The 17,990-nt window shown below is 39.9% G+C and overlaps 2 protein-coding genes and 1 long non-coding RNA gene across 11 annotated transcripts in view; 1 reads left to right on the top strand and 2 right to left on the bottom strand.

Moving 5' to 3' along the window:
- LOC124257708 (cubilin-like) overlaps positions 1–17,990 on the bottom strand; it is an 82,758-nt gene that overhangs the window by 32,908 nt on the left and 31,860 nt on the right. For 4 of the 9 annotated variants that reach the window (XM_046691875.1, XM_046691882.1, XM_046691884.1 and 1 more), the window contains exons 24-33: positions 4,992–5,114; positions 4,354–4,383; positions 3,702–3,953; positions 3,033–3,125; positions 2,486–2,749; positions 2,174–2,266; positions 1,670–1,918; positions 1,381–1,467; positions 982–1,209; positions 456–559 (exon numbers count right to left, since the gene is read on the bottom strand). In XM_046691875.1, coding sequence (XP_046547831.1) covers positions 456–559; positions 982–1,209; positions 1,381–1,467; positions 1,670–1,918; positions 2,174–2,266; positions 2,486–2,749; positions 3,033–3,125; positions 3,702–3,953; positions 4,354–4,383; positions 4,992–5,114 — 1,523 coding nt within the window. The remainder of the gene's footprint in view (positions 1–455; positions 560–981; positions 1,210–1,380; positions 1,468–1,669; positions 1,919–2,173; positions 2,267–2,485; positions 2,750–3,032; positions 3,126–3,701; positions 3,954–4,353; positions 4,384–4,991; positions 5,115–17,990) is intronic. The other 5 variants (XM_046691855.1, XM_046691840.1, XM_046691863.1 and 2 more) reach the window with 2 other exon arrangements.
- Positions 1,114–14,249, top strand: LOC124257781. The gene is made up of 3 exons (XR_006893369.1): positions 1,114–1,233; positions 4,318–4,320; positions 14,238–14,249. It is a non-coding gene; the product is annotated as an uncharacterized LOC124257781 (long non-coding RNA).
- Positions 7,632–16,469, bottom strand: LOC124257768 (deleted in malignant brain tumors 1 protein-like). The gene is made up of 12 exons (XM_046691903.1): positions 16,390–16,469; positions 15,772–15,805; positions 15,251–15,502; positions 14,570–14,662; positions 11,665–12,111; positions 10,864–10,920; positions 10,275–10,520; positions 9,434–9,526; positions 9,140–9,235; positions 8,762–8,821; positions 8,459–8,539; positions 7,632–7,708 (listed from the first exon to the last, which is right to left on the bottom strand). Exons 1-11 carry the CDS (start codon positions 16,465–16,467, stop codon positions 8,493–8,495), a joined length of 1,503 nt encoding a protein of 500 aa, XP_046547859.1. The 5' UTR covers positions 16,468–16,469; the 3' UTR covers positions 7,632–7,708; positions 8,459–8,492.

Below are 17,990 nucleotides of genomic sequence, written 5' to 3'. Positions count from 1 at the left end.
ACCTCACCTCACCTCACTCTGACCGACCAATCGAAATATCGAGTTTCCAACCAACCTTACTGTCAAATGCGATGATGTGAACTACGTGACTGTCAGTTCAATGGATTCCATTTGCAAGAAAGGTCAACATTGAAAAACTTTATTAACACACAAAAGAAATCCCTTAAATTCTTTTTTGACTGAGAGGATGCCTGTATGTCCTTCACAAATAGCACTGGTTTTGGTTTCTGGGCAGTACACGTTACCTCCCTCGCCTATTTCCTTTGTCCATAACTCGTTATTTTATTGGTTCAGAAAAATGTCAAAGGCGCGTAAATTGAGAATGCACCATCAATGGGCAGAGGTTAAAGGGATATCTAGTGTAGGCTTATGGATAGACGATCTCTGGTGATGTATAGGATCCGATTAATGGGAAACATATTTATGTTGTCTAAAATATATGATGACACTCCTACCTAGTTCTGAATTTCTTCAGGGAGGAAGACGAAGTCTATCTTGAAACCGTCTCCATTTACGGATCCATCGCTTGTGAAGGTGAACTGGAAATGACCATCAGTACCTGCGAAAATAGAAATACCGATTAAAAAAACAGCGTGTGGTGGAATCGGTATAATACAAAGAAAAGATTGGAAATCTGTTTCGTAAAGAGAAGGATAAAGTAAACATTCCCTAATTACAGATTATCTATGAAATCAACACACGCCAATTGAAGAGACGTCTTTAGATATTGGACGGGAAAACAGGTGTGGGGAGCACATGTTAAAACCTCATTGTTAAAGAGATGAGATGACCGTGTGGTGTTCAGCTTTAACAGTCAGTTATAACATGGTGACGTAATGTCCCGTTCACATTATATATCGCACTTTGGACATGTACACAACCCACTATGTGTCCAGTAATGAAATGCGACAAAAACTCTCCTGCGAAGAAAGACTGGTTTTCACATATTAACGTTATGGGTAATACGTGTGTACTACTCACTGTAGGTCTTGTCTTCCACGTTTGTTCCACACAGCCTGTCTCCTCCCATCTCCACGGCGTCGTATCGGCAGCTGGTGCCTCTCTCAACGTCAAACAGTGGGAAGTTGAAGGCAAGTTCTCCAGGACCAGGGGTGTTGATGGTGTAGGTGCAGTACATATTCCTATCGTAACCACCAGGCTGTGACTCAAAGGTACCGGAGGTGCCGTTTATGGTTGCATTGCAGTAGACTGGAATAAGTGCGATTTGGAAAAGTGATTAGGGATTATTGTGACCTAGAAAGAGTTTTGTTTGATAATGGGCAGTGAAAGGAATAAACAATTCAGACATGAAACGGAGGTAATTCAGACAAGAAACTGAGATAAAGAACGTATAAACTGACATTACATGAAGTTACGTACCTAGTTCAGTGACATAGTTAAAGGAGAAGCCGCTACCCACAACACTTCCGTCACTGGTAAATGTCATGTCAACTGTTGGCCCATTGTCTGCAAAACAGTAAAACATATAGTCACTCTTGTGAATATGTCACTCTCCATAAATGCCCTCTATGAGCATCAACTAATCAACTAATAAAATAGATGAAGATAAGTACATTAATACCAACACAGCATAATCGATCGAATTTTGTTAAATTTAAAAAAGAATATTAACTGCGGTTAATTACACAGCATTGCAAGACTATCTTACATTGTCGGATAAAGGAGTCCTTTGCTCCACAAAGTGTCTCAGTAGTGTCGCCACTTGTCACTGCCACACTGTCATAGTCGCAGTTCATATAGTCCTCCAGATCAAAACGGGTAAAGTTGACAGTGGTGATGTGAGCGGTAGGAGGAAAGCGTAGAGTGATGTCACAGTGTTGGTTGTTTTCGTATTGTCCCTCGGAATCAGTAGGCAGGGTATAGGTGCCCTCAAGTTCGTCACTGTCGAAGTTGCAGTCTGGAATGTCACAGGAAACACGATGAGAAAATAACCTTATCTGTAAGCAAATGTGAACTACGTTCTTATTTTATGAGATACAAAGACAATGTTTCATATCAAAAGATAATTAAAATGACACGTGTAGCATTAAGTATAAGCTGATAAAACGAGGGTTGTTGACTGTTTCTATGATAATCTGTGTTGTGCTGGTTCAGTGACTTCGACCCAGCTTTGGATAAGTATGGTTGAAATACAGATCTAAGGAATACTTACGCTCTTCAATGCTGAACAAAGCCACAAAACCCCTTCCTGTAACAGTGATGTCACTTCTGAAGCGAATTATGGCTGATCCACCTTGTACTGACACTGAAGGAAAGCCAAAATAATATCAGAGCCACAAGAAAATATGAAAATGTAGTAAAGAAAATACAGACAAATATTTTCAGTTTCCACTGACAAATTCATTTATACATGCGTGTCCTTTTACAATTATGATATCTACACATACTTTTGATTTTAATGCCACTAACTTCACTGATACATAATATTTATATAGAATGCTAATAGCTCTCTGTAGACGCATACCTCTGGTTGCGTTGGGCAAATCACTTCCACAGTATTTATCCTCCCCAACCTGGACATAGTCGTAGCGGCAGTTGCTTGAAGACTCTGTGTCGAAGGCGGTGAAGTTGATGTTCAGGTAGAAGGGGGTGTTGCGAGTGAACACATACGAGCAGTCCATGTTGTTGGGGTAGTTGCTGCCGGTTCCCGGGAGACTTTGGATAGCGCCCTCCGAGATGTTGGTGTTGATGTATGCACATTCGCCATTATTCAAGGAAGGAACACCGCCTGTTTGGCAGAAATAAGGAAACACTGCACACAAAGTCGTTGCTATTGAGCAGTAGATTTCTACTTTTAATGTGCCTTCCTTGCAATTAGGCGGTATTTTTTTAAAGAATTTGATCAGGAAGCCAACTGAATCAACATAATTATAGACACCAATTGTCATTTTATTGATTGTTATTGCTGATTCTGCTTTTGGGTAAGTGTTTACCCTGCAGATGAACTTGGCTTTAATGTCACAGAATGGTATAATCCGTAATTAATGCCAGTACACGTGGATTTAGCTTACTTGGTTGGATGGTGTAGGTGGCGCTGTATCCCAATCCTGTCCAACTGGAGTCAGAAGAAAATGTCACTGTGGCGTTACCTCCATCTGACGTGTCTAAAAATCAGCACATTGCTGTATTAAACATAACTAAGAGTGCAGTTCAGTGGGGAAGCTAAAACATATGTTAATTACACCTTTCATATAATGCTTAACTTGTGTTCATCGCTCTTTGCGCGTTTGACATATATCTCTTCCTTATGATGGAAATTTATAGGAAGCTATCAAGAGTGAAATTTATGAACGTCAGATGCATTTTTCGTGTGGTTGGTTTTAGTGCTTTGATGTCGCAGACTACAACCTGTGCATCTTCCGGAAGTTTTTCACTATGAATATAACTTAGGCTATACTGAAAATCTAGTAACATGCTTTAATCATATCACACCAACCCACCTCAACTAACAAGTTGTTAAGTGACATTGCTAACATTCGTAACGAAACGTACAATGTTAATATTTTGTAAGTATGCAATTCCCAAACTGACGTACACATGTATTGTCTTCTCCTTTTTACTGATTCTTTTGTAATTGTGAACATAAACTGGCTGATATGTAGCTTTGAATGAAAGAATGACACATTTTTAAATACAATAGTGAAATATAAGATGTAACTTAAAATATATGTGACACTTACACTCCACTGTTCTGTTTCTCCAGCTTGATCCACATCCCTTCTGGCTGCTACTCAGGCCCGTATCCACCTCCAGATAGTCGTATCCACAGTTAGATGAGTACTCGAGGTCAAACGTTGTGAAGCTGACGACCAAGGTGTATGGTGTATTGGGGCCTGTGATAACAGTGACACAGTTCTCGTTGTTGGCGTAGCTGCCGTTGCCGGGGCTTGTCAGGGCGCCATTATCTGATGTCAGGACTTGGTTGCAGGTTTCTGTCATTAGGAGACGGCACACAGAAATTGTTACATCAGTGAGTGTGCTGGGTTTAATGCTGTTTTGAACAGTATTCCAGTTACATCTCGGCGTGTCTGGATTATCACTTGATAATACACACTGTGTTTTGGAGACATTTTGTACTAACATAGAAGAACATATATCAGGAAAATCATTATTGGTGACTATTCATGAACTCGTGAACAGACAAAGTCAGATCAAATGTGCCATGGATTCAATAGCGCTTTAGAAGATGTTTTGCCTGGCTATCAAACAGGGAGATTGATTGTTGTTTAACGCCGGACTCAGCAATATTCCAGCTTTATGGCGGCTCAGACGGGAAGAACACACAAACGAACCAAGGCAGTCGCTGCCACTCCAAGACAAACTAACACTCACCAGGCTCAGTGGTAGGGGGAATGGTTGTCACTGAAAAGTAATGCGAAATTTGCACTTGTGCAAATATGAAAAAAAATATCATATCACATTATTATTTGAAGTCTTATCAAGCTGTGAAATCCATTTCAGTGATGACATAGAGGATTGAGTAACAGCAAAGTATTTGTATGTCTCTTTGTTTACCGTCTTTGATACAAACAGAAATGCAATAAAATGTTGAGATATGTGTCGATCCCACATGAGAACAATCTTCTCAATGTGACAGTGAGAACACGTTGGTTGTCATCATGAATCAAAGACGGAAACGAAAAACATAAGCCACAAATATTCTCGTAACAAACAAACATATTGCTGATTCTGTTTTCGGCCCAGTACCTGTATCCACATTGCTTAATCATTTCTCCAAACCTTGGTTAGCGTATTGGCGATTCCTTGCACGACACAAAGCCATGGTGGGCATATTTCAGATTCATAAGACGGCCCAAAACTTTATTGGAATACTGCTGATTCAATACCACCCCAAACCCTGGTGGGCACATGGCTAATTCCTTGTAAAAAGAAAAACTGGCATTCATATTATTTATCGCTCCACGATCCAGAACCTGGTTTATGTCCATGGCCGTGTGTATTCAAAGTACCTGGTAGTGTTGGAAGTGGGGATGTGGGTACATCGGTCTGGGTGAAGTTGAAGTTTATGCGGAAACCATCACGAGTTACGGAACCGTCGCTTGTGAAGACGATCTGGAAATGCCCATCAGTACCTGTGGGAGCATACTTATATCTTACTGACACCATAAAGAAAATCATTTTTAAAGAACGAGAAAACGACATTAATAAGTTCTGTTTCGTGATACTTAATCTATCCAGTAGAGTGATGACATTTGCTTCATATCCTGGAGCCAAGCCTAATCATTTCGACCTCGAGGAACACGATCGAACACACGTGAGTGTGGGTATCTGTCAAGATAGATATTGATGTGTCACATGTGATTCTAGAGATATGAGACAGACAGGTGTCTTCGGGCACAACAGTGTTACTGCGACAGGATATGTTGTTCCCTGAATTATCAAATATTAGATATAAATGGGCATTTGTGGCACATAAAACCTATTCTTCAAAGCATGTGCCCCAGAAAAGATGAGGCATACCTTGATTCTTATAGTGCAAGGTGTGTGTGTTTGTGCGTCCCTGTGTACTACTCACTGTATGTCTTGTCGTCCACGTTTGTTCCACACAGTTTGTCTCCTTCCATGTCCACGGCGTCGTATCGGCAGCTGCTGCTTGACTCAACGTCAAACAGTGGGAAGCTGAAGACAAGTTCTCCAGGACCAGGGGTGTTGATGGTGTAGGTGCAGTACATGTTGTTCTCGTAGCCACCGGGTAGTGACTCAAAAGTTCCGGATGGGGCGTTAATAGTTGCATTACAGTAGACTGAAACATGAAAAAATAAAGAATTGATTCATCGAGCATTGTTAAATCAGGAGGTTCTTGAAAAACAACGACTAATTATTTGCAAACTGTTTGTGTTTTTACATCCGTACAAAACTGAGATGCACACGCGAAACAGAAATAATGGTCACGTAAAACGAAGAGTTTAAGTACATGTCATTGTTGTTGTTTAACGTCACAATGAGCAACATGTCAGCTACATGACTGTTGTCTGTAAAATATCGAATCTCGACAATCCATATACAGACATCATGAGAATCGATCTTCACAACTGGAACGCAATAACGTGCGTCACCCAATTCAAAATGCTTGATCACTTAAACTCGTTCGTTGCTGTTTTCTGTAAGTATATGTTGCGGAAAACAATTCTACCCAGATCTTCACTTGTCCATGTCAAACCGATACAATACACCGGAAAAAAACCCCTAAGATATGGCACATGTGAATATCTGATATTGCATGCAAACATACGTACCTATTTCAGTGACATAGTCAAAGGAGAAACCGCTACGCACAACACTTCCGTCACTGGTAAATGTCATGTCAACTGATTGCCCGGTGTCTGCAAAACAGTAAAATGTATGGGAAACATGTCACTGTCATAGTCTCTCTGAATGTCCTCGAACTAAGACTTAATGATCAGCTTAATGTATATATTTAAGGGACCCATAAAGACATTATTTACAGCTCCAAAATGTGTCATTACATGCCACACAGACATCTAAGACGTTGTTGTGTTTTCCTACAGCAAACACCGCTGATGTAAGCCGTGGGAGGGACATACACTACGCCACTTACGTGGACATGAGCTGGAAGCAAGAGAACTGCGTGAGGTAAGTGGATGTGTATCAGCACACAGCAGGTTTGTTACAGGTATAAAAGGTGATACCAACATTTCTCCAAACATCTTTGTTTACGTAGTCAGAAAGCGATGTACACCAACAGTGCACCTCGAGGATAATTCACTCCTGTATTCACAGAACCACTTGAGAGTCTTAGCGCGGGTCATGTTGGTGTTCATAATCAGGAGGGCGGTGTGGTAGTCTAGTGGTTAAAGCGTTGGCTCGTCACGCCGAAGACCCGGGTTCGAATCCCCACATGGGTACAATGAGTGAAGCCCATTTCTGGTGTCCCCCGCCGTGATATTGCTGGAATATTGCTAAAAGCGGCGTAAAACCAAACTCAGATAATAAGTCGTTCATAATCAGGAGAGCTTCTGGCTTATAGCTTACGTTCAAAGGTTGAAAAGCAGAGCAAGACTTCTTACATTGTCGGATGAAGTACTCTTTTGCTCCACACAATTCATAACGTGAGAAACCGTCTCTGATTATCAGTGTTTGTGTAGTAACAAAGCGATATAAAATTAAGGATAAGGATAATCCACTTCCATGCTGACCACTTGAGAAAACCCTTGCAGTTATGGTATTCTTCAGTTTGACATGTGTGTACATGGTCGCTACTTAAGACGCGTTGATGCATGTATAAGTGTTGGATTATCTCCCAAACCTACACCTTCTCTCTCCCCTTAGACTATGTCCTAGTATCAATAGAGAACAGTAGTGCGGCTGTTGTTGATGTTCATTCCCATGAGAGCTTTTGGTTTATAGCATAGATTTATAGGTTACTTAGCACATCAAGACCTCTTACATTGTCTGGTAAAGGATTCTTCGGTTCCACACAGGTTCTCTGTGCCCTCGTCACTTGTTACAGTTAAACTGTCATAGTCGCAGCCCGTATCGTCCTCGAGGTCAAAACGGGTAAAGTTGACAGTGGTGATGTGAGGGGTGGGAGGAGCGGATAGTGATGTCACAGTGTTGGTTGTTTTCGTATTGTCCATCGGAATCAGTGGCCAGGGTATAGGTGCCCTCAAGATCATCAATATCGAGGTTGCAGTCTGTAATTTCGGAACAGAACGATTGCTAACTAATGCATCTGAAAAGCTTTGATTTTATTAAAATGCTGATTAATTTTGATATCGATATGTAAAAGATTTTACTGATATTATCATCAACTGAGATCATTGATGGTAGTGACACTAAGAGGGTTAAAATAGTGTAAAAGTAATGCTCTTCTTCCAGTGACACATAAGTCCATTATTGAACAAGTATATAATATTGTCTAGAGTTTTAGAATCTTGATTGTTCCGAGCATTTGAAATATTGGCTCGCATAACCCACTGATAACCAAAGAGATGGCGTAAATTCTACTGGGAAATCATGTATGAAGCAAAAACTCAAAGGTGCCAAGTAAGGGGGTCTAACTTTGGTTATTAGTGGTTTATTGCCTGGTTTTAACTGGTAAGAATGAATCTATCGAATCTACTGTCTTTTTCGTGTCGTAATTTCCATCAGGTTGGTTTTATTTTAAAACTGTGATATACCGACCTATTCTACTATTCTTCGTCGACAGATATTTTAAAATGATTACCTTGTTTTCATGGCAACATAACTGTAATATTGCCGACACGATGTAAAATGTTAATTCCCTCACTATTTAAATGATGAAATGAAAGCTATTCATACTACACATGTGATTCTACACCATACAGACATTCCGCTCTTGGTTACTACTTTTCAATCATTATGGCTCATTCTCCTTGTTAGTACACTGGAGGATATCTAAATGGAGTTATGTTTTGACCACGTTTACTCACCGCCATCTGCGTCGTCTGTAGCGTTCACGGTTGTATTCACTGTCCAGCACACAGAAGTATAACACGCATGAGCAACAGCGAGACTACATTCGAACAATAGGAGTTTTTGGTGAAGTTTAAGTTATAATGCAATACTGACATGACAGAAAACCGTAGTTACTTCACGTTGTATAGTTACATTTCACTTTTCGGAGACAACAACAATTTTACACAAGAACTACGCTAATTAAAGAAAGATTTGGTTGACACACGTCTTAAACTTCTGTTGTTAACTTGCATTCAGTTACATAATACACGTGGAGTACCTGGTAGAGTTGTGGCCTGTGTGGAATTAGGTGACAGCGTTGAGTTGAAGATAGGATCTACTAGATATAGACAATAGCATTACACATGAAGAATAGTAACAACAAATGTATAGTCTCGGTATGGATGTATGTACTCTGGTTGTACGTTATTGTCAGCCTCATGTCTCACGCTATTTGTGTAGTGTCTGGGCTAGTGTCATGCTGCTTCCGAAATGAAACAATATCGAATGGTGGCGTGCATATACAGCATTAACATGATAGAAAATGACATGTTTACTACACAGCTTAATGTTAGATTTCAGTTCTTGGAAACAGTTTTACACAAGAAGGACAATGATTGAAGGGAAGTTCACAGTAAGACAGAGAAACATGGACTACCTGGTAGCGTCGTATTTTCTGTAATATTCAGTAATACGGTTGTGTTAAAGCTGTACACTGGAAAGGATGTAGTAACATCAGAGTCAACCTCTTGAACTGCAAGGTATGACAAACAAAATGTTAACATAATTAGAACACTAACAACTAGAAACCAATGTACGTTATTGTCAACTTACTGCCTAAGGCTGTGGGAGTGCTCTGGGTGTTTCTTTGAAACCATATTCCGAATGTAGCTTCCTGATTACTACAAGTCTTAAACCCATGATTCATCGTCCTCCTTTGTCAGGTATTTACCTGGATTCATGGCATACGTGGCCTGGAAACCCCGTCCTGTCACTGATCCGTCGGAGTGGAAGCACACATTGAAACGGCCGTCGTGGAACTCAACTGGAGGTAAAAAAGCAAAACATTACGCACCACAGACGCAATGTCCGCAATGAACCTAATTCAGTAATTCTTCGCCACTATTTCGGATATATGCATACACATCGTGGGCAATCACTCTTGGGAACTCTTTGTCAAACACCAATCAACATTTTTGTGATATGTGTAGAGCTGTTTATGAAACACCTGGTGTCATCTGTGATTTTAAGTAATCTATTCACATAATTTTCACAGCTAATTTTTCTTGACACGAAAAGAAATTTGTTTCTGAAGATAATCAAGATTGGGTATCCTTTAGCACTGACGTTCTGTATCATGTCTTGGATTGACGTTGAGCAGTCTAAGCATTAGATCAATGTTACGATTAGAATATCCTTCTGCGACATGCGTTAATACTTCTCAACATACGATAGGAATGCTAAAATATTTGAGATTGTGATATTACGCACCGACAACTATTTCATGAACTTCCTTATGTTTTTGTTTAGTCAAATTAAAATCAAATGGCACCTGCTTCAGTTCCAAGGAATGTTACTTGTATGACAACGTATGCGACCATTCAGTCATATTTAGACCTCTTCTCCCTATATTCCTATCGCCATGTGACGCTGATTAGCATCTAAAGATAAGGATATATCTCTATCCTGTCTCCCAATACTATAAGCCCGTGGTATCTCACACATGAAGCACTAACTTAGGTACTCCATGGAACCCTTGTAATCAACCACAACAAAGTCAGTCAATAACTCACACTCTCTCTGGGTCCCTGCATCAACAGAGCCACATTCCCTCAGTCTGGTGTTGCCGTCGTCAAACTCGATATAGTCAAATATACAGTCGGTGGCCTCTTCAATGTCAAACACGTTGAAGACAAAGGTGATGATGCCCGACCCTGAGAAGCTTGGATGAAGTGAAAAACAAGCGTCCTCGCTGTTGCCGTAGCTACCGTCATCGTTGATACTGATGCTTCCATGGTTACCATAATATGTAGTGTTGCCTGGACAAGATGCATAAATACTAATTTCACATTTTGTCACAATTGTCAACAGTTTGAAAGTCCAACCAAGAACGGATATGATTTAGAAACAGAATTGCTTGAATTTCAACTTTCTTGCTAAGAAAGTATAATCCCAAATATAGCATACGTTAGAACAGAAATGCTATTAAAGTTAATTGGCTGTGCCCTGATTCTGCTGGAAGATATGTGACCATCATCAGTAACACAAGGAAAACATACTGGTATACTGATAGCAACAAACCAGTTTTCATTTTGTCTTATGCGAAGATTTCATACCGAATATAGTTTAGACAACATTTATGGTTATCCTGACTAAACCCACCATCAGTGTTTACGCTGATAGTATCACAGCCAGGTACGTCCTCGGGGATTGGAACCACTGAAACCAACAAGTGAAAACATCAGCTCCTTATACTTATGCAGGATTTGTTTCACTAACAATTACAATGAAATAGAAATAGTTGTAGAGAGTGAGTGAGTAAATGCGGGAGATAAAGGAATATATTGCATAAACGCTTCTTTGCTAAGAAGAAGAATATGTCAACTCTTACACAGTAAAGAAGTAAATCAAACTGAGCTTATCGTTTTAGGTTTAAACAAAGCCGGCAATTGCCCTAAATTGTGTGGCTCTGGTCCATCGCTTGATTGTCTGGTTTTGTTACATGCTGCCGATGCATGGCAGGAGTGCTGCTGTGTGATGTCAGGAAACAACTACATATATTGGAGTCGTGTTCTGTGTGAGTGAGTGAGTGAAAGAGGCTACCCGTAGGTCAAGACATGCTTACTCTTGTTGCCAACACCTGGTGTCAACAACGATTTTCAGTGGTCCATTTAGGTTTTATCGTTCCACAACCACAATAATGTATTTCGTTGATAAATCAAGCCTGGTAATATCTGGCGTGTTATGACAGGTGGAACAAGAGAAGCTGATTTCTTCGGTACAACTGGTTTTATCACTGTTTTACGGTGAATCAGAAATTCAGGTGAATTCGTACTAAAAAGTGCCAAATAATACAATAATACAATTTTTCTCTTCAAGTGCTTATAAAAGAAGGCCGATAAATGAAAGAACATATGAGTTTTGAGGCACGATATCTGGCTTAATGATAAGAAAAATACATACCACCGATGGTTGCTGGATAGTAGGGATATGGAGTTGACAAATAATCTGGATATTGGTAATTGTAGGGATAGTCAATAGGGAAAAAGTAGGGATATGGAGTGGTTACATAATCTGGATATTGGTTGTAATTATAATAATAGGGATAGCTGGTAGTGGGATATTGAGGATAGTCAATGGGGAAAAAGTAGGGATATGGAGTTGACACGTAATCTGGATATTGGTAATTGTAGGGATAGTCAATAGGGCCATAGTAGGGATATGGAGTAGTTACATAATCTGGATATTGGTTGTAATTATAATAATAGGGATAGCTGGTAGTGGGATATTGAGGATAGTCAGTAGGATAGTAGTAGGGATATGGAGTAGTTAGGTAATCTTGGTAATAATTATAGTAATAGTCGGGATAGTCAGTTGTGAAGTAGCTTGGAGTAGTAGAGCCTGTGGAACCTGCAAAAAAGATGTTCAGTGTTATTGTTTCTGTTAGTGGTAATGACCGCCGTATAAGTCCATGGTATTTGTCCATGATCGTGTTTGTTTTGCTGATTCGTCAGTAACATTACACGCGAATCCTAGCCCCCTGATATATTCAACTAAATTATATAATTAACAGTTCTTAAATCAAATCCTATAATGAGGTAATGTGTGCATTACTAAGAAAATAGTGAGTGAGTGAGCAACAGTAAGCAGCAACAGTATGACAATACAAAATATCTTCCTCCTGCCAATACAGGCCAATACAAGTAGAATGCGTCATTGTTTTATCGTACAGATGCATGGCGTTCTTTCATCACCCTTTGTGAACTTCCACACTGCCCCGTGGAGATCCGGGTTATAGTTGGTCTTCAGCAACCATGCTGTGTCGTAAGGGGGGGGCTTAACAGGATGGTCAAGCTCGCTGACTTTGTCGACATATGTCACCATATCCAAATTGCATAGAGCGATGCTGATGATGTCGATCACTGGATTGTCTGGTCAAGATTGGATTACTTACGGACACCCTTAATGAAGCTGGAATATTGCTGAGCGCGACGTTCAACAACAAACTTTTATAATTCAACATTGATAAAACTGGTGAAACGGAAGAAATCAATGAGCAGTGTGACTTCCGTGACTGCTGCATCAACTCTCTATGGGAAGGAGAATCTGTCAGAACACTCCAACCAGAAGTCGTCGTCATTGGCCAATGAATGCTTGCCTAAGTTCTTGCAAGGTCTAGGGTCTATCCATCTGCTGTCGCACTCATCTTCACAGCTCATCGCTAATGTGTGCGATCGGGTTCAACTCTGGGGAAGTCGATGACATTAACACCAGCCTAATGTAACAATTGGTGTGTCAAAACTGAAGTAAGGGGTGTAGCGTTGTCATGTTGAAATGTCAGTCCAGGACCATGTAGCTGCAGGAGTTTCAAAAGGACTGGGGTCAAAACATCCCCCTTAATTGACATCGCCCGTTGTCATAATATGCTACCCAATAAATTATGCTGCCCTTGCTACTGACAAAGCGCAACAACAATCCTGTTCCATCGCTTTTGGTGGAAACTGCTGTGTCTACATGCCTGTCATAAACGTTGAGCACGTTTAAACTGTGTCAAGATAGGTCCTGTGTGTTGTCGTCTAGCTCAGATACTCGTGGTATGCTGTCGATTCATGCTGATCTGTGCTGACACTCTGCCTCTGAACAGCTGGCTACTATCGCCGAGGTGGTCACATGACTCACTGAACGTGATTGTTGTGTTTCACGTTTAATAGCCAAATTCTTCATGTCAGCTCAAACAGTCTACATGTATGGCACAACAAGAAATGAATTCAATAGAACAATTGACCCCCTCTCAATTATCACAATAGTGCTGATGACAAGAAAATGAAATGTCTTTATTCAGAGGCATAAGTAACTGCTAATCGTTAGAATGTAGTTATTTGAACCATAAACAAAGTTGGTAAAAATGGTAGAAGGAACGCAAAACGAATGGCATTATCGACAAACGACCAGCAAATGTGCACTTCAAAAGACCAAGGGTAGATTTCATAGAAACACCAGTTCGCACCCTTGATGACGTTTTCAGCAAAACAGTGCATAGCCATGCATGGCCAGGTAGCTGTTCCGATTAGTCGCCTAACACCCTTGACAGTTAAGATATATTGTGTCTAGACATAATAATAGATTATATAGACACATGTTCTATTATTAAATCATAATTCATGAAATTCAGAATTCACGTAGGTGGAGAAAATGAGTCATTATTCCTTCTTCAGTCAGGATACGTGTCACACACAGGTGAACGTTACATCAGGTCAGGTTCTAAAAGAGGATTGTGTTGGAGGCGAGGGCGTTACAACAGCTTCAGCAAGGACGCCAATGATGTTGGTTGAGGTGAACCTGAATGCTATGAGGTATTCAGACGAGGATTTGCAAATGACCACTTTATCGTGTTTGCAACAGACTGGCCCTGAGTCACGTTTCATTACGATAAGGGATGACAAGACATGGCGCGAGTTGTAGAGCAGTATCTTAATTAGAACCATGTTAAGGTGTTACCCTGTGTCGCAATATCTCTATAGCTCCCACCCAATGAGCACGTCTGAACTGAAACAAAGTGACGTCTGCGAAGTTATCAAAACCTCCAACAACGCTACAGAAACTCTACTTCTTCCCCATGAATGATCTTCCCCATGACTTATTCATCAGAGTCGTGTTTCCTTGATGAAGCCTGCATCAATGTGCAAGGTGGACACGCTTCTTGAACTTCCTTTCGTGCAGTTGCTTATTTACATATGTGCGGTTTTCGTTTGTTACTCGTTACCATACCTTTCATATAATGACATTTTATTGGTGGCAGTAAAAGTTTAACACGAATTCTGTTTGTTCTTTTGCCTGTGTATGTACTACAATGGATTGTTCTGCTCACCTGCGGCTATGCTGTAGGATCCACTGACACCCTGTTCGGTAACGGAGTTATCGCTGGTGAAACACACTTGGAAGGGACTTTCTGTCACCGTGACTGAAATATTTAATAGTTGAAATGTGCACAGCATAAAGTTTAAAAGATGTAACAACCGATTAACAAGGCATTGATTCACTGCATTCGACAAACATTGCGCTATCAAATTTCGGTTGTTGCCGTTAACTAAATTGGATTCATGTTTTGATGGTGATAATATAAAGAATAGAAAACTTGTACTAATTAATATTTATTTGCTTTGGTTATTTTGTGTGTGATAATTGATAGTCTGTTCTGTGATAATTAGCAAATACCAGGATATCCCGAATGCCAGGCATCATTAAGATCATTTTGGTTCTGAATAGATGACTTTCGAGTTTGCCACAGTGTTTTGTGGATCGTCACCTCAAGACCAAGAACTATGAAAGCCAAGCTTTTTCAGTACCTTGTTTATTTATTCATTGGTTGTATTTGCATCCGGATGAAATGCACTCAACAATCCAATGCACGTACATGCTGAATACCCAACCATTTAAAGAATAAAAGCACTAACACAGACTCTTACTGTTTGTTTATATTTTACATTTTTCTACGCCTACGTTCTGCATTACATTTGCAAATATGAACTTCATTAAACATACTACTCACATGTCCTTGTGAAGTTCGTCTTCAGTCCACACTCCTTCTCAGGCCCATCTACCGTGTAGAAAGTAAGGGCATCATATCTACAAGTAGAACTACTTTCTAGTTCAAACGTGTCAAAGTTGAACGTGATATTAAATGTGGTCCCTCCTATGTCAGGTGCGAATTCCCAGCAGCAGTTCTCGTTGTTGCTGTACTGACCCTCAGTGTTGGTGGAAATTGGCCCGAAAGTGTCATACCTTGTTCCTCCGTCACAACCTGCAGAAGAAATGTGATTACACCTTACATGCTGATAATGGTGGACAACTCAGAGAAGGTCAAGATGAACAACATTTACCAAGCTGACATTAAAACCTCCGTGTTAATAGTAATTTTACTAAATAGTGCGCTGTTTAAGCAGCTGTAATACAATGGTTTAGATGACAATTTAGGACCTTAATGGTAGACACAGCACACGAAGAGTATATATACGTCACTGAAAACAATAGAATGTTGAAGACAACTCATGAATAAACATTTTTACTTACTGCTTGTTTGTCGCTTCTCACGTGATTGAGCGTTCTGTGGCATAAAATGAATAAATATGAGTTTGATGTCCTAGTCAATCCAACCAAACATGCTTTCTGTATGTGTGTATAGACATAACCAGTCTTAATATTCGCACTGGCCTTATACTAGGCACCTGTTGATTCCAACTAAGTTTTTGAAAAATCTAAATTGTTTATTTAATATTCAAAACAGTGCAGATAACAAATTCGATGTTAAACATGTGCATTAATAACATATGAACAACAACATATAACGCTGACGATTGTATATTAACAAAGCGATCTTCCGCTTTCCGGGCGGACTGTCTAACCACTACACCACGGAGGCGGTCATTTCATACATTAACGCTGAGGAAATCAATTGTGGAGGCACCTTGCATCTCTTTTTGACATCATGTGTTAAATGAACATAAAACTATAGTAACGTACTTAAAAACTGAAAGGCATCTTACTTAACACGCAAACACATATTTCAATATTTTTCAGAATCCTCTAAGTTGACATAAAGTTGACATTAAGTTTCAAGATTGTTCCAGGAGTTTCACCATCATACCCTTGTCAAATTGTAGTGAAACAGTTCGCAGAACATATACTCACATTGAAAGCCCGTCCTTCGGTCTGAGCCAGAAGAAGGCTCACTACCAGAGTAAAGCAAATCATGCCTGATACATTCATGTTGCATGTGCTGGAAAGTGTTGAAATGTAGCTGCATTTATACATATTCACAGAACAAGCACCTGCTGAATACAACGACAAAAACATGTTACATAAGAATGCTTGCCAGTATAACATGACGGAACATTTCGACAAAAAGGCAAACATCTGCACCCAGGATATGGTTCACCTGCTGCCTTGAAGCTTAGATATCCCAACTAATGGACAGGTGAACCGAAACATGGAATACTATTGCATGTCATGTTTGCTCAGCTATATCGCTCATAGTCAGCACTTCGGACTTGTAGTTGTAAAATTGGCATTTTGTTATTGACGACGCGAATTACATCATCTCTTCAATAATTAAAGGGATAATTCAGTTAAAACTGAACATGAAGAATGTGTAAAGCAATAATGCTAAAAAATGTCCTTGAGGCACCACGCATAAGTACACGAAAAACATACCATTTCTAAATTCGTAAGCCGTTTTAGTTAAACCTGTGACGTCATTAGCACCTAAAAGTAAACTTTAAACATCACAGTCCTGTGAGGAGTACGGAAGAGAGGTAACTCTCACGTTATCGAAACTTATCTCCCCTGATTAATATGACCTTTGCCTTTCCTTCAGTTCAGATTTCGAAAAGGCAGCAGCAAAATAGTGAGAAAGATAGTCTACCGGCTCGCGACGTGCACCATGGTAACACTGACTGGTGAGAGTGTGGTCACTGCAGTAACAAGACACGTCCCGTGAATACGTTTTCGCTGTGAGGAGTGTGATATTTTCTTATATATTTCTAAAATAATGCAGTCGTTGCATCACTTTGCAACCATCCATCTGACAGATACTGCCCTCGTCATATAAAACATGCGCACATGTGGCAGATGATATATAGAGGACAAGTAGGTAGACCTGAGTGCGTGAGTGAGTGAGTGAGTGCGTAAGTGAGTGAGTGAGTGAAGATTTACAGTCACATCGGCAATATTTCAGCCATATCGTGACTAAAACAAGTTTTAAATTCACCATAAATACATATTAATTTTAAAAAGTCTGTCAACAAAGGACAGTAAAAACAACCAGAATATCACAGTTATGAATATAAAAACTAGTATGTAAATCTGAAATATTTAGCCTACAGAAGACAATACAGTATAAAAAAGGATTTACACTATGCCTTCAGATGTTAGCAATTTTGACAATTTAACTAACATATATACTGCAGTTAAAAATAGTTGCATGTTTAAATTTTACTTAAATTGTTTTTGGACTTACGTACCCTTTTAGGAGGACAATAATTTTACAGTACTTTAACCCCCTTCAAGGATACAGCCACTGACAATATCAGTTGTAAATTCAAACGGGAGCAGGACGAATGCCACCCGGACAATTGCCACTTTGGACAATTGCCATCTAGGTCAACTGCCACCCGGGACAATTGCCACCCAGTTATTTTTTTCTATAATAGTCAATAGACAATTGCCAACCACCCAGAATTTTTATGTAATTTTATTTGAGAAAATAAATGCAGGTTGTCAGTAAACACAAC

Source organism: Haliotis rubra, unplaced genomic scaffold (genome assembly GCF_003918875.1).
Source record: "Haliotis rubra isolate DU_JTF1 unplaced genomic scaffold, ASM391887v1 Scf117, whole genome shotgun sequence".
Classification (NCBI taxonomy): Eukaryota; Metazoa; Mollusca; class Gastropoda; order Lepetellida; family Haliotidae; genus Haliotis; species Haliotis rubra.
The sequence above is the reverse complement of the archived record's forward strand: the minus strand, read 5'-3'. Positions and strand labels throughout refer to the sequence as shown.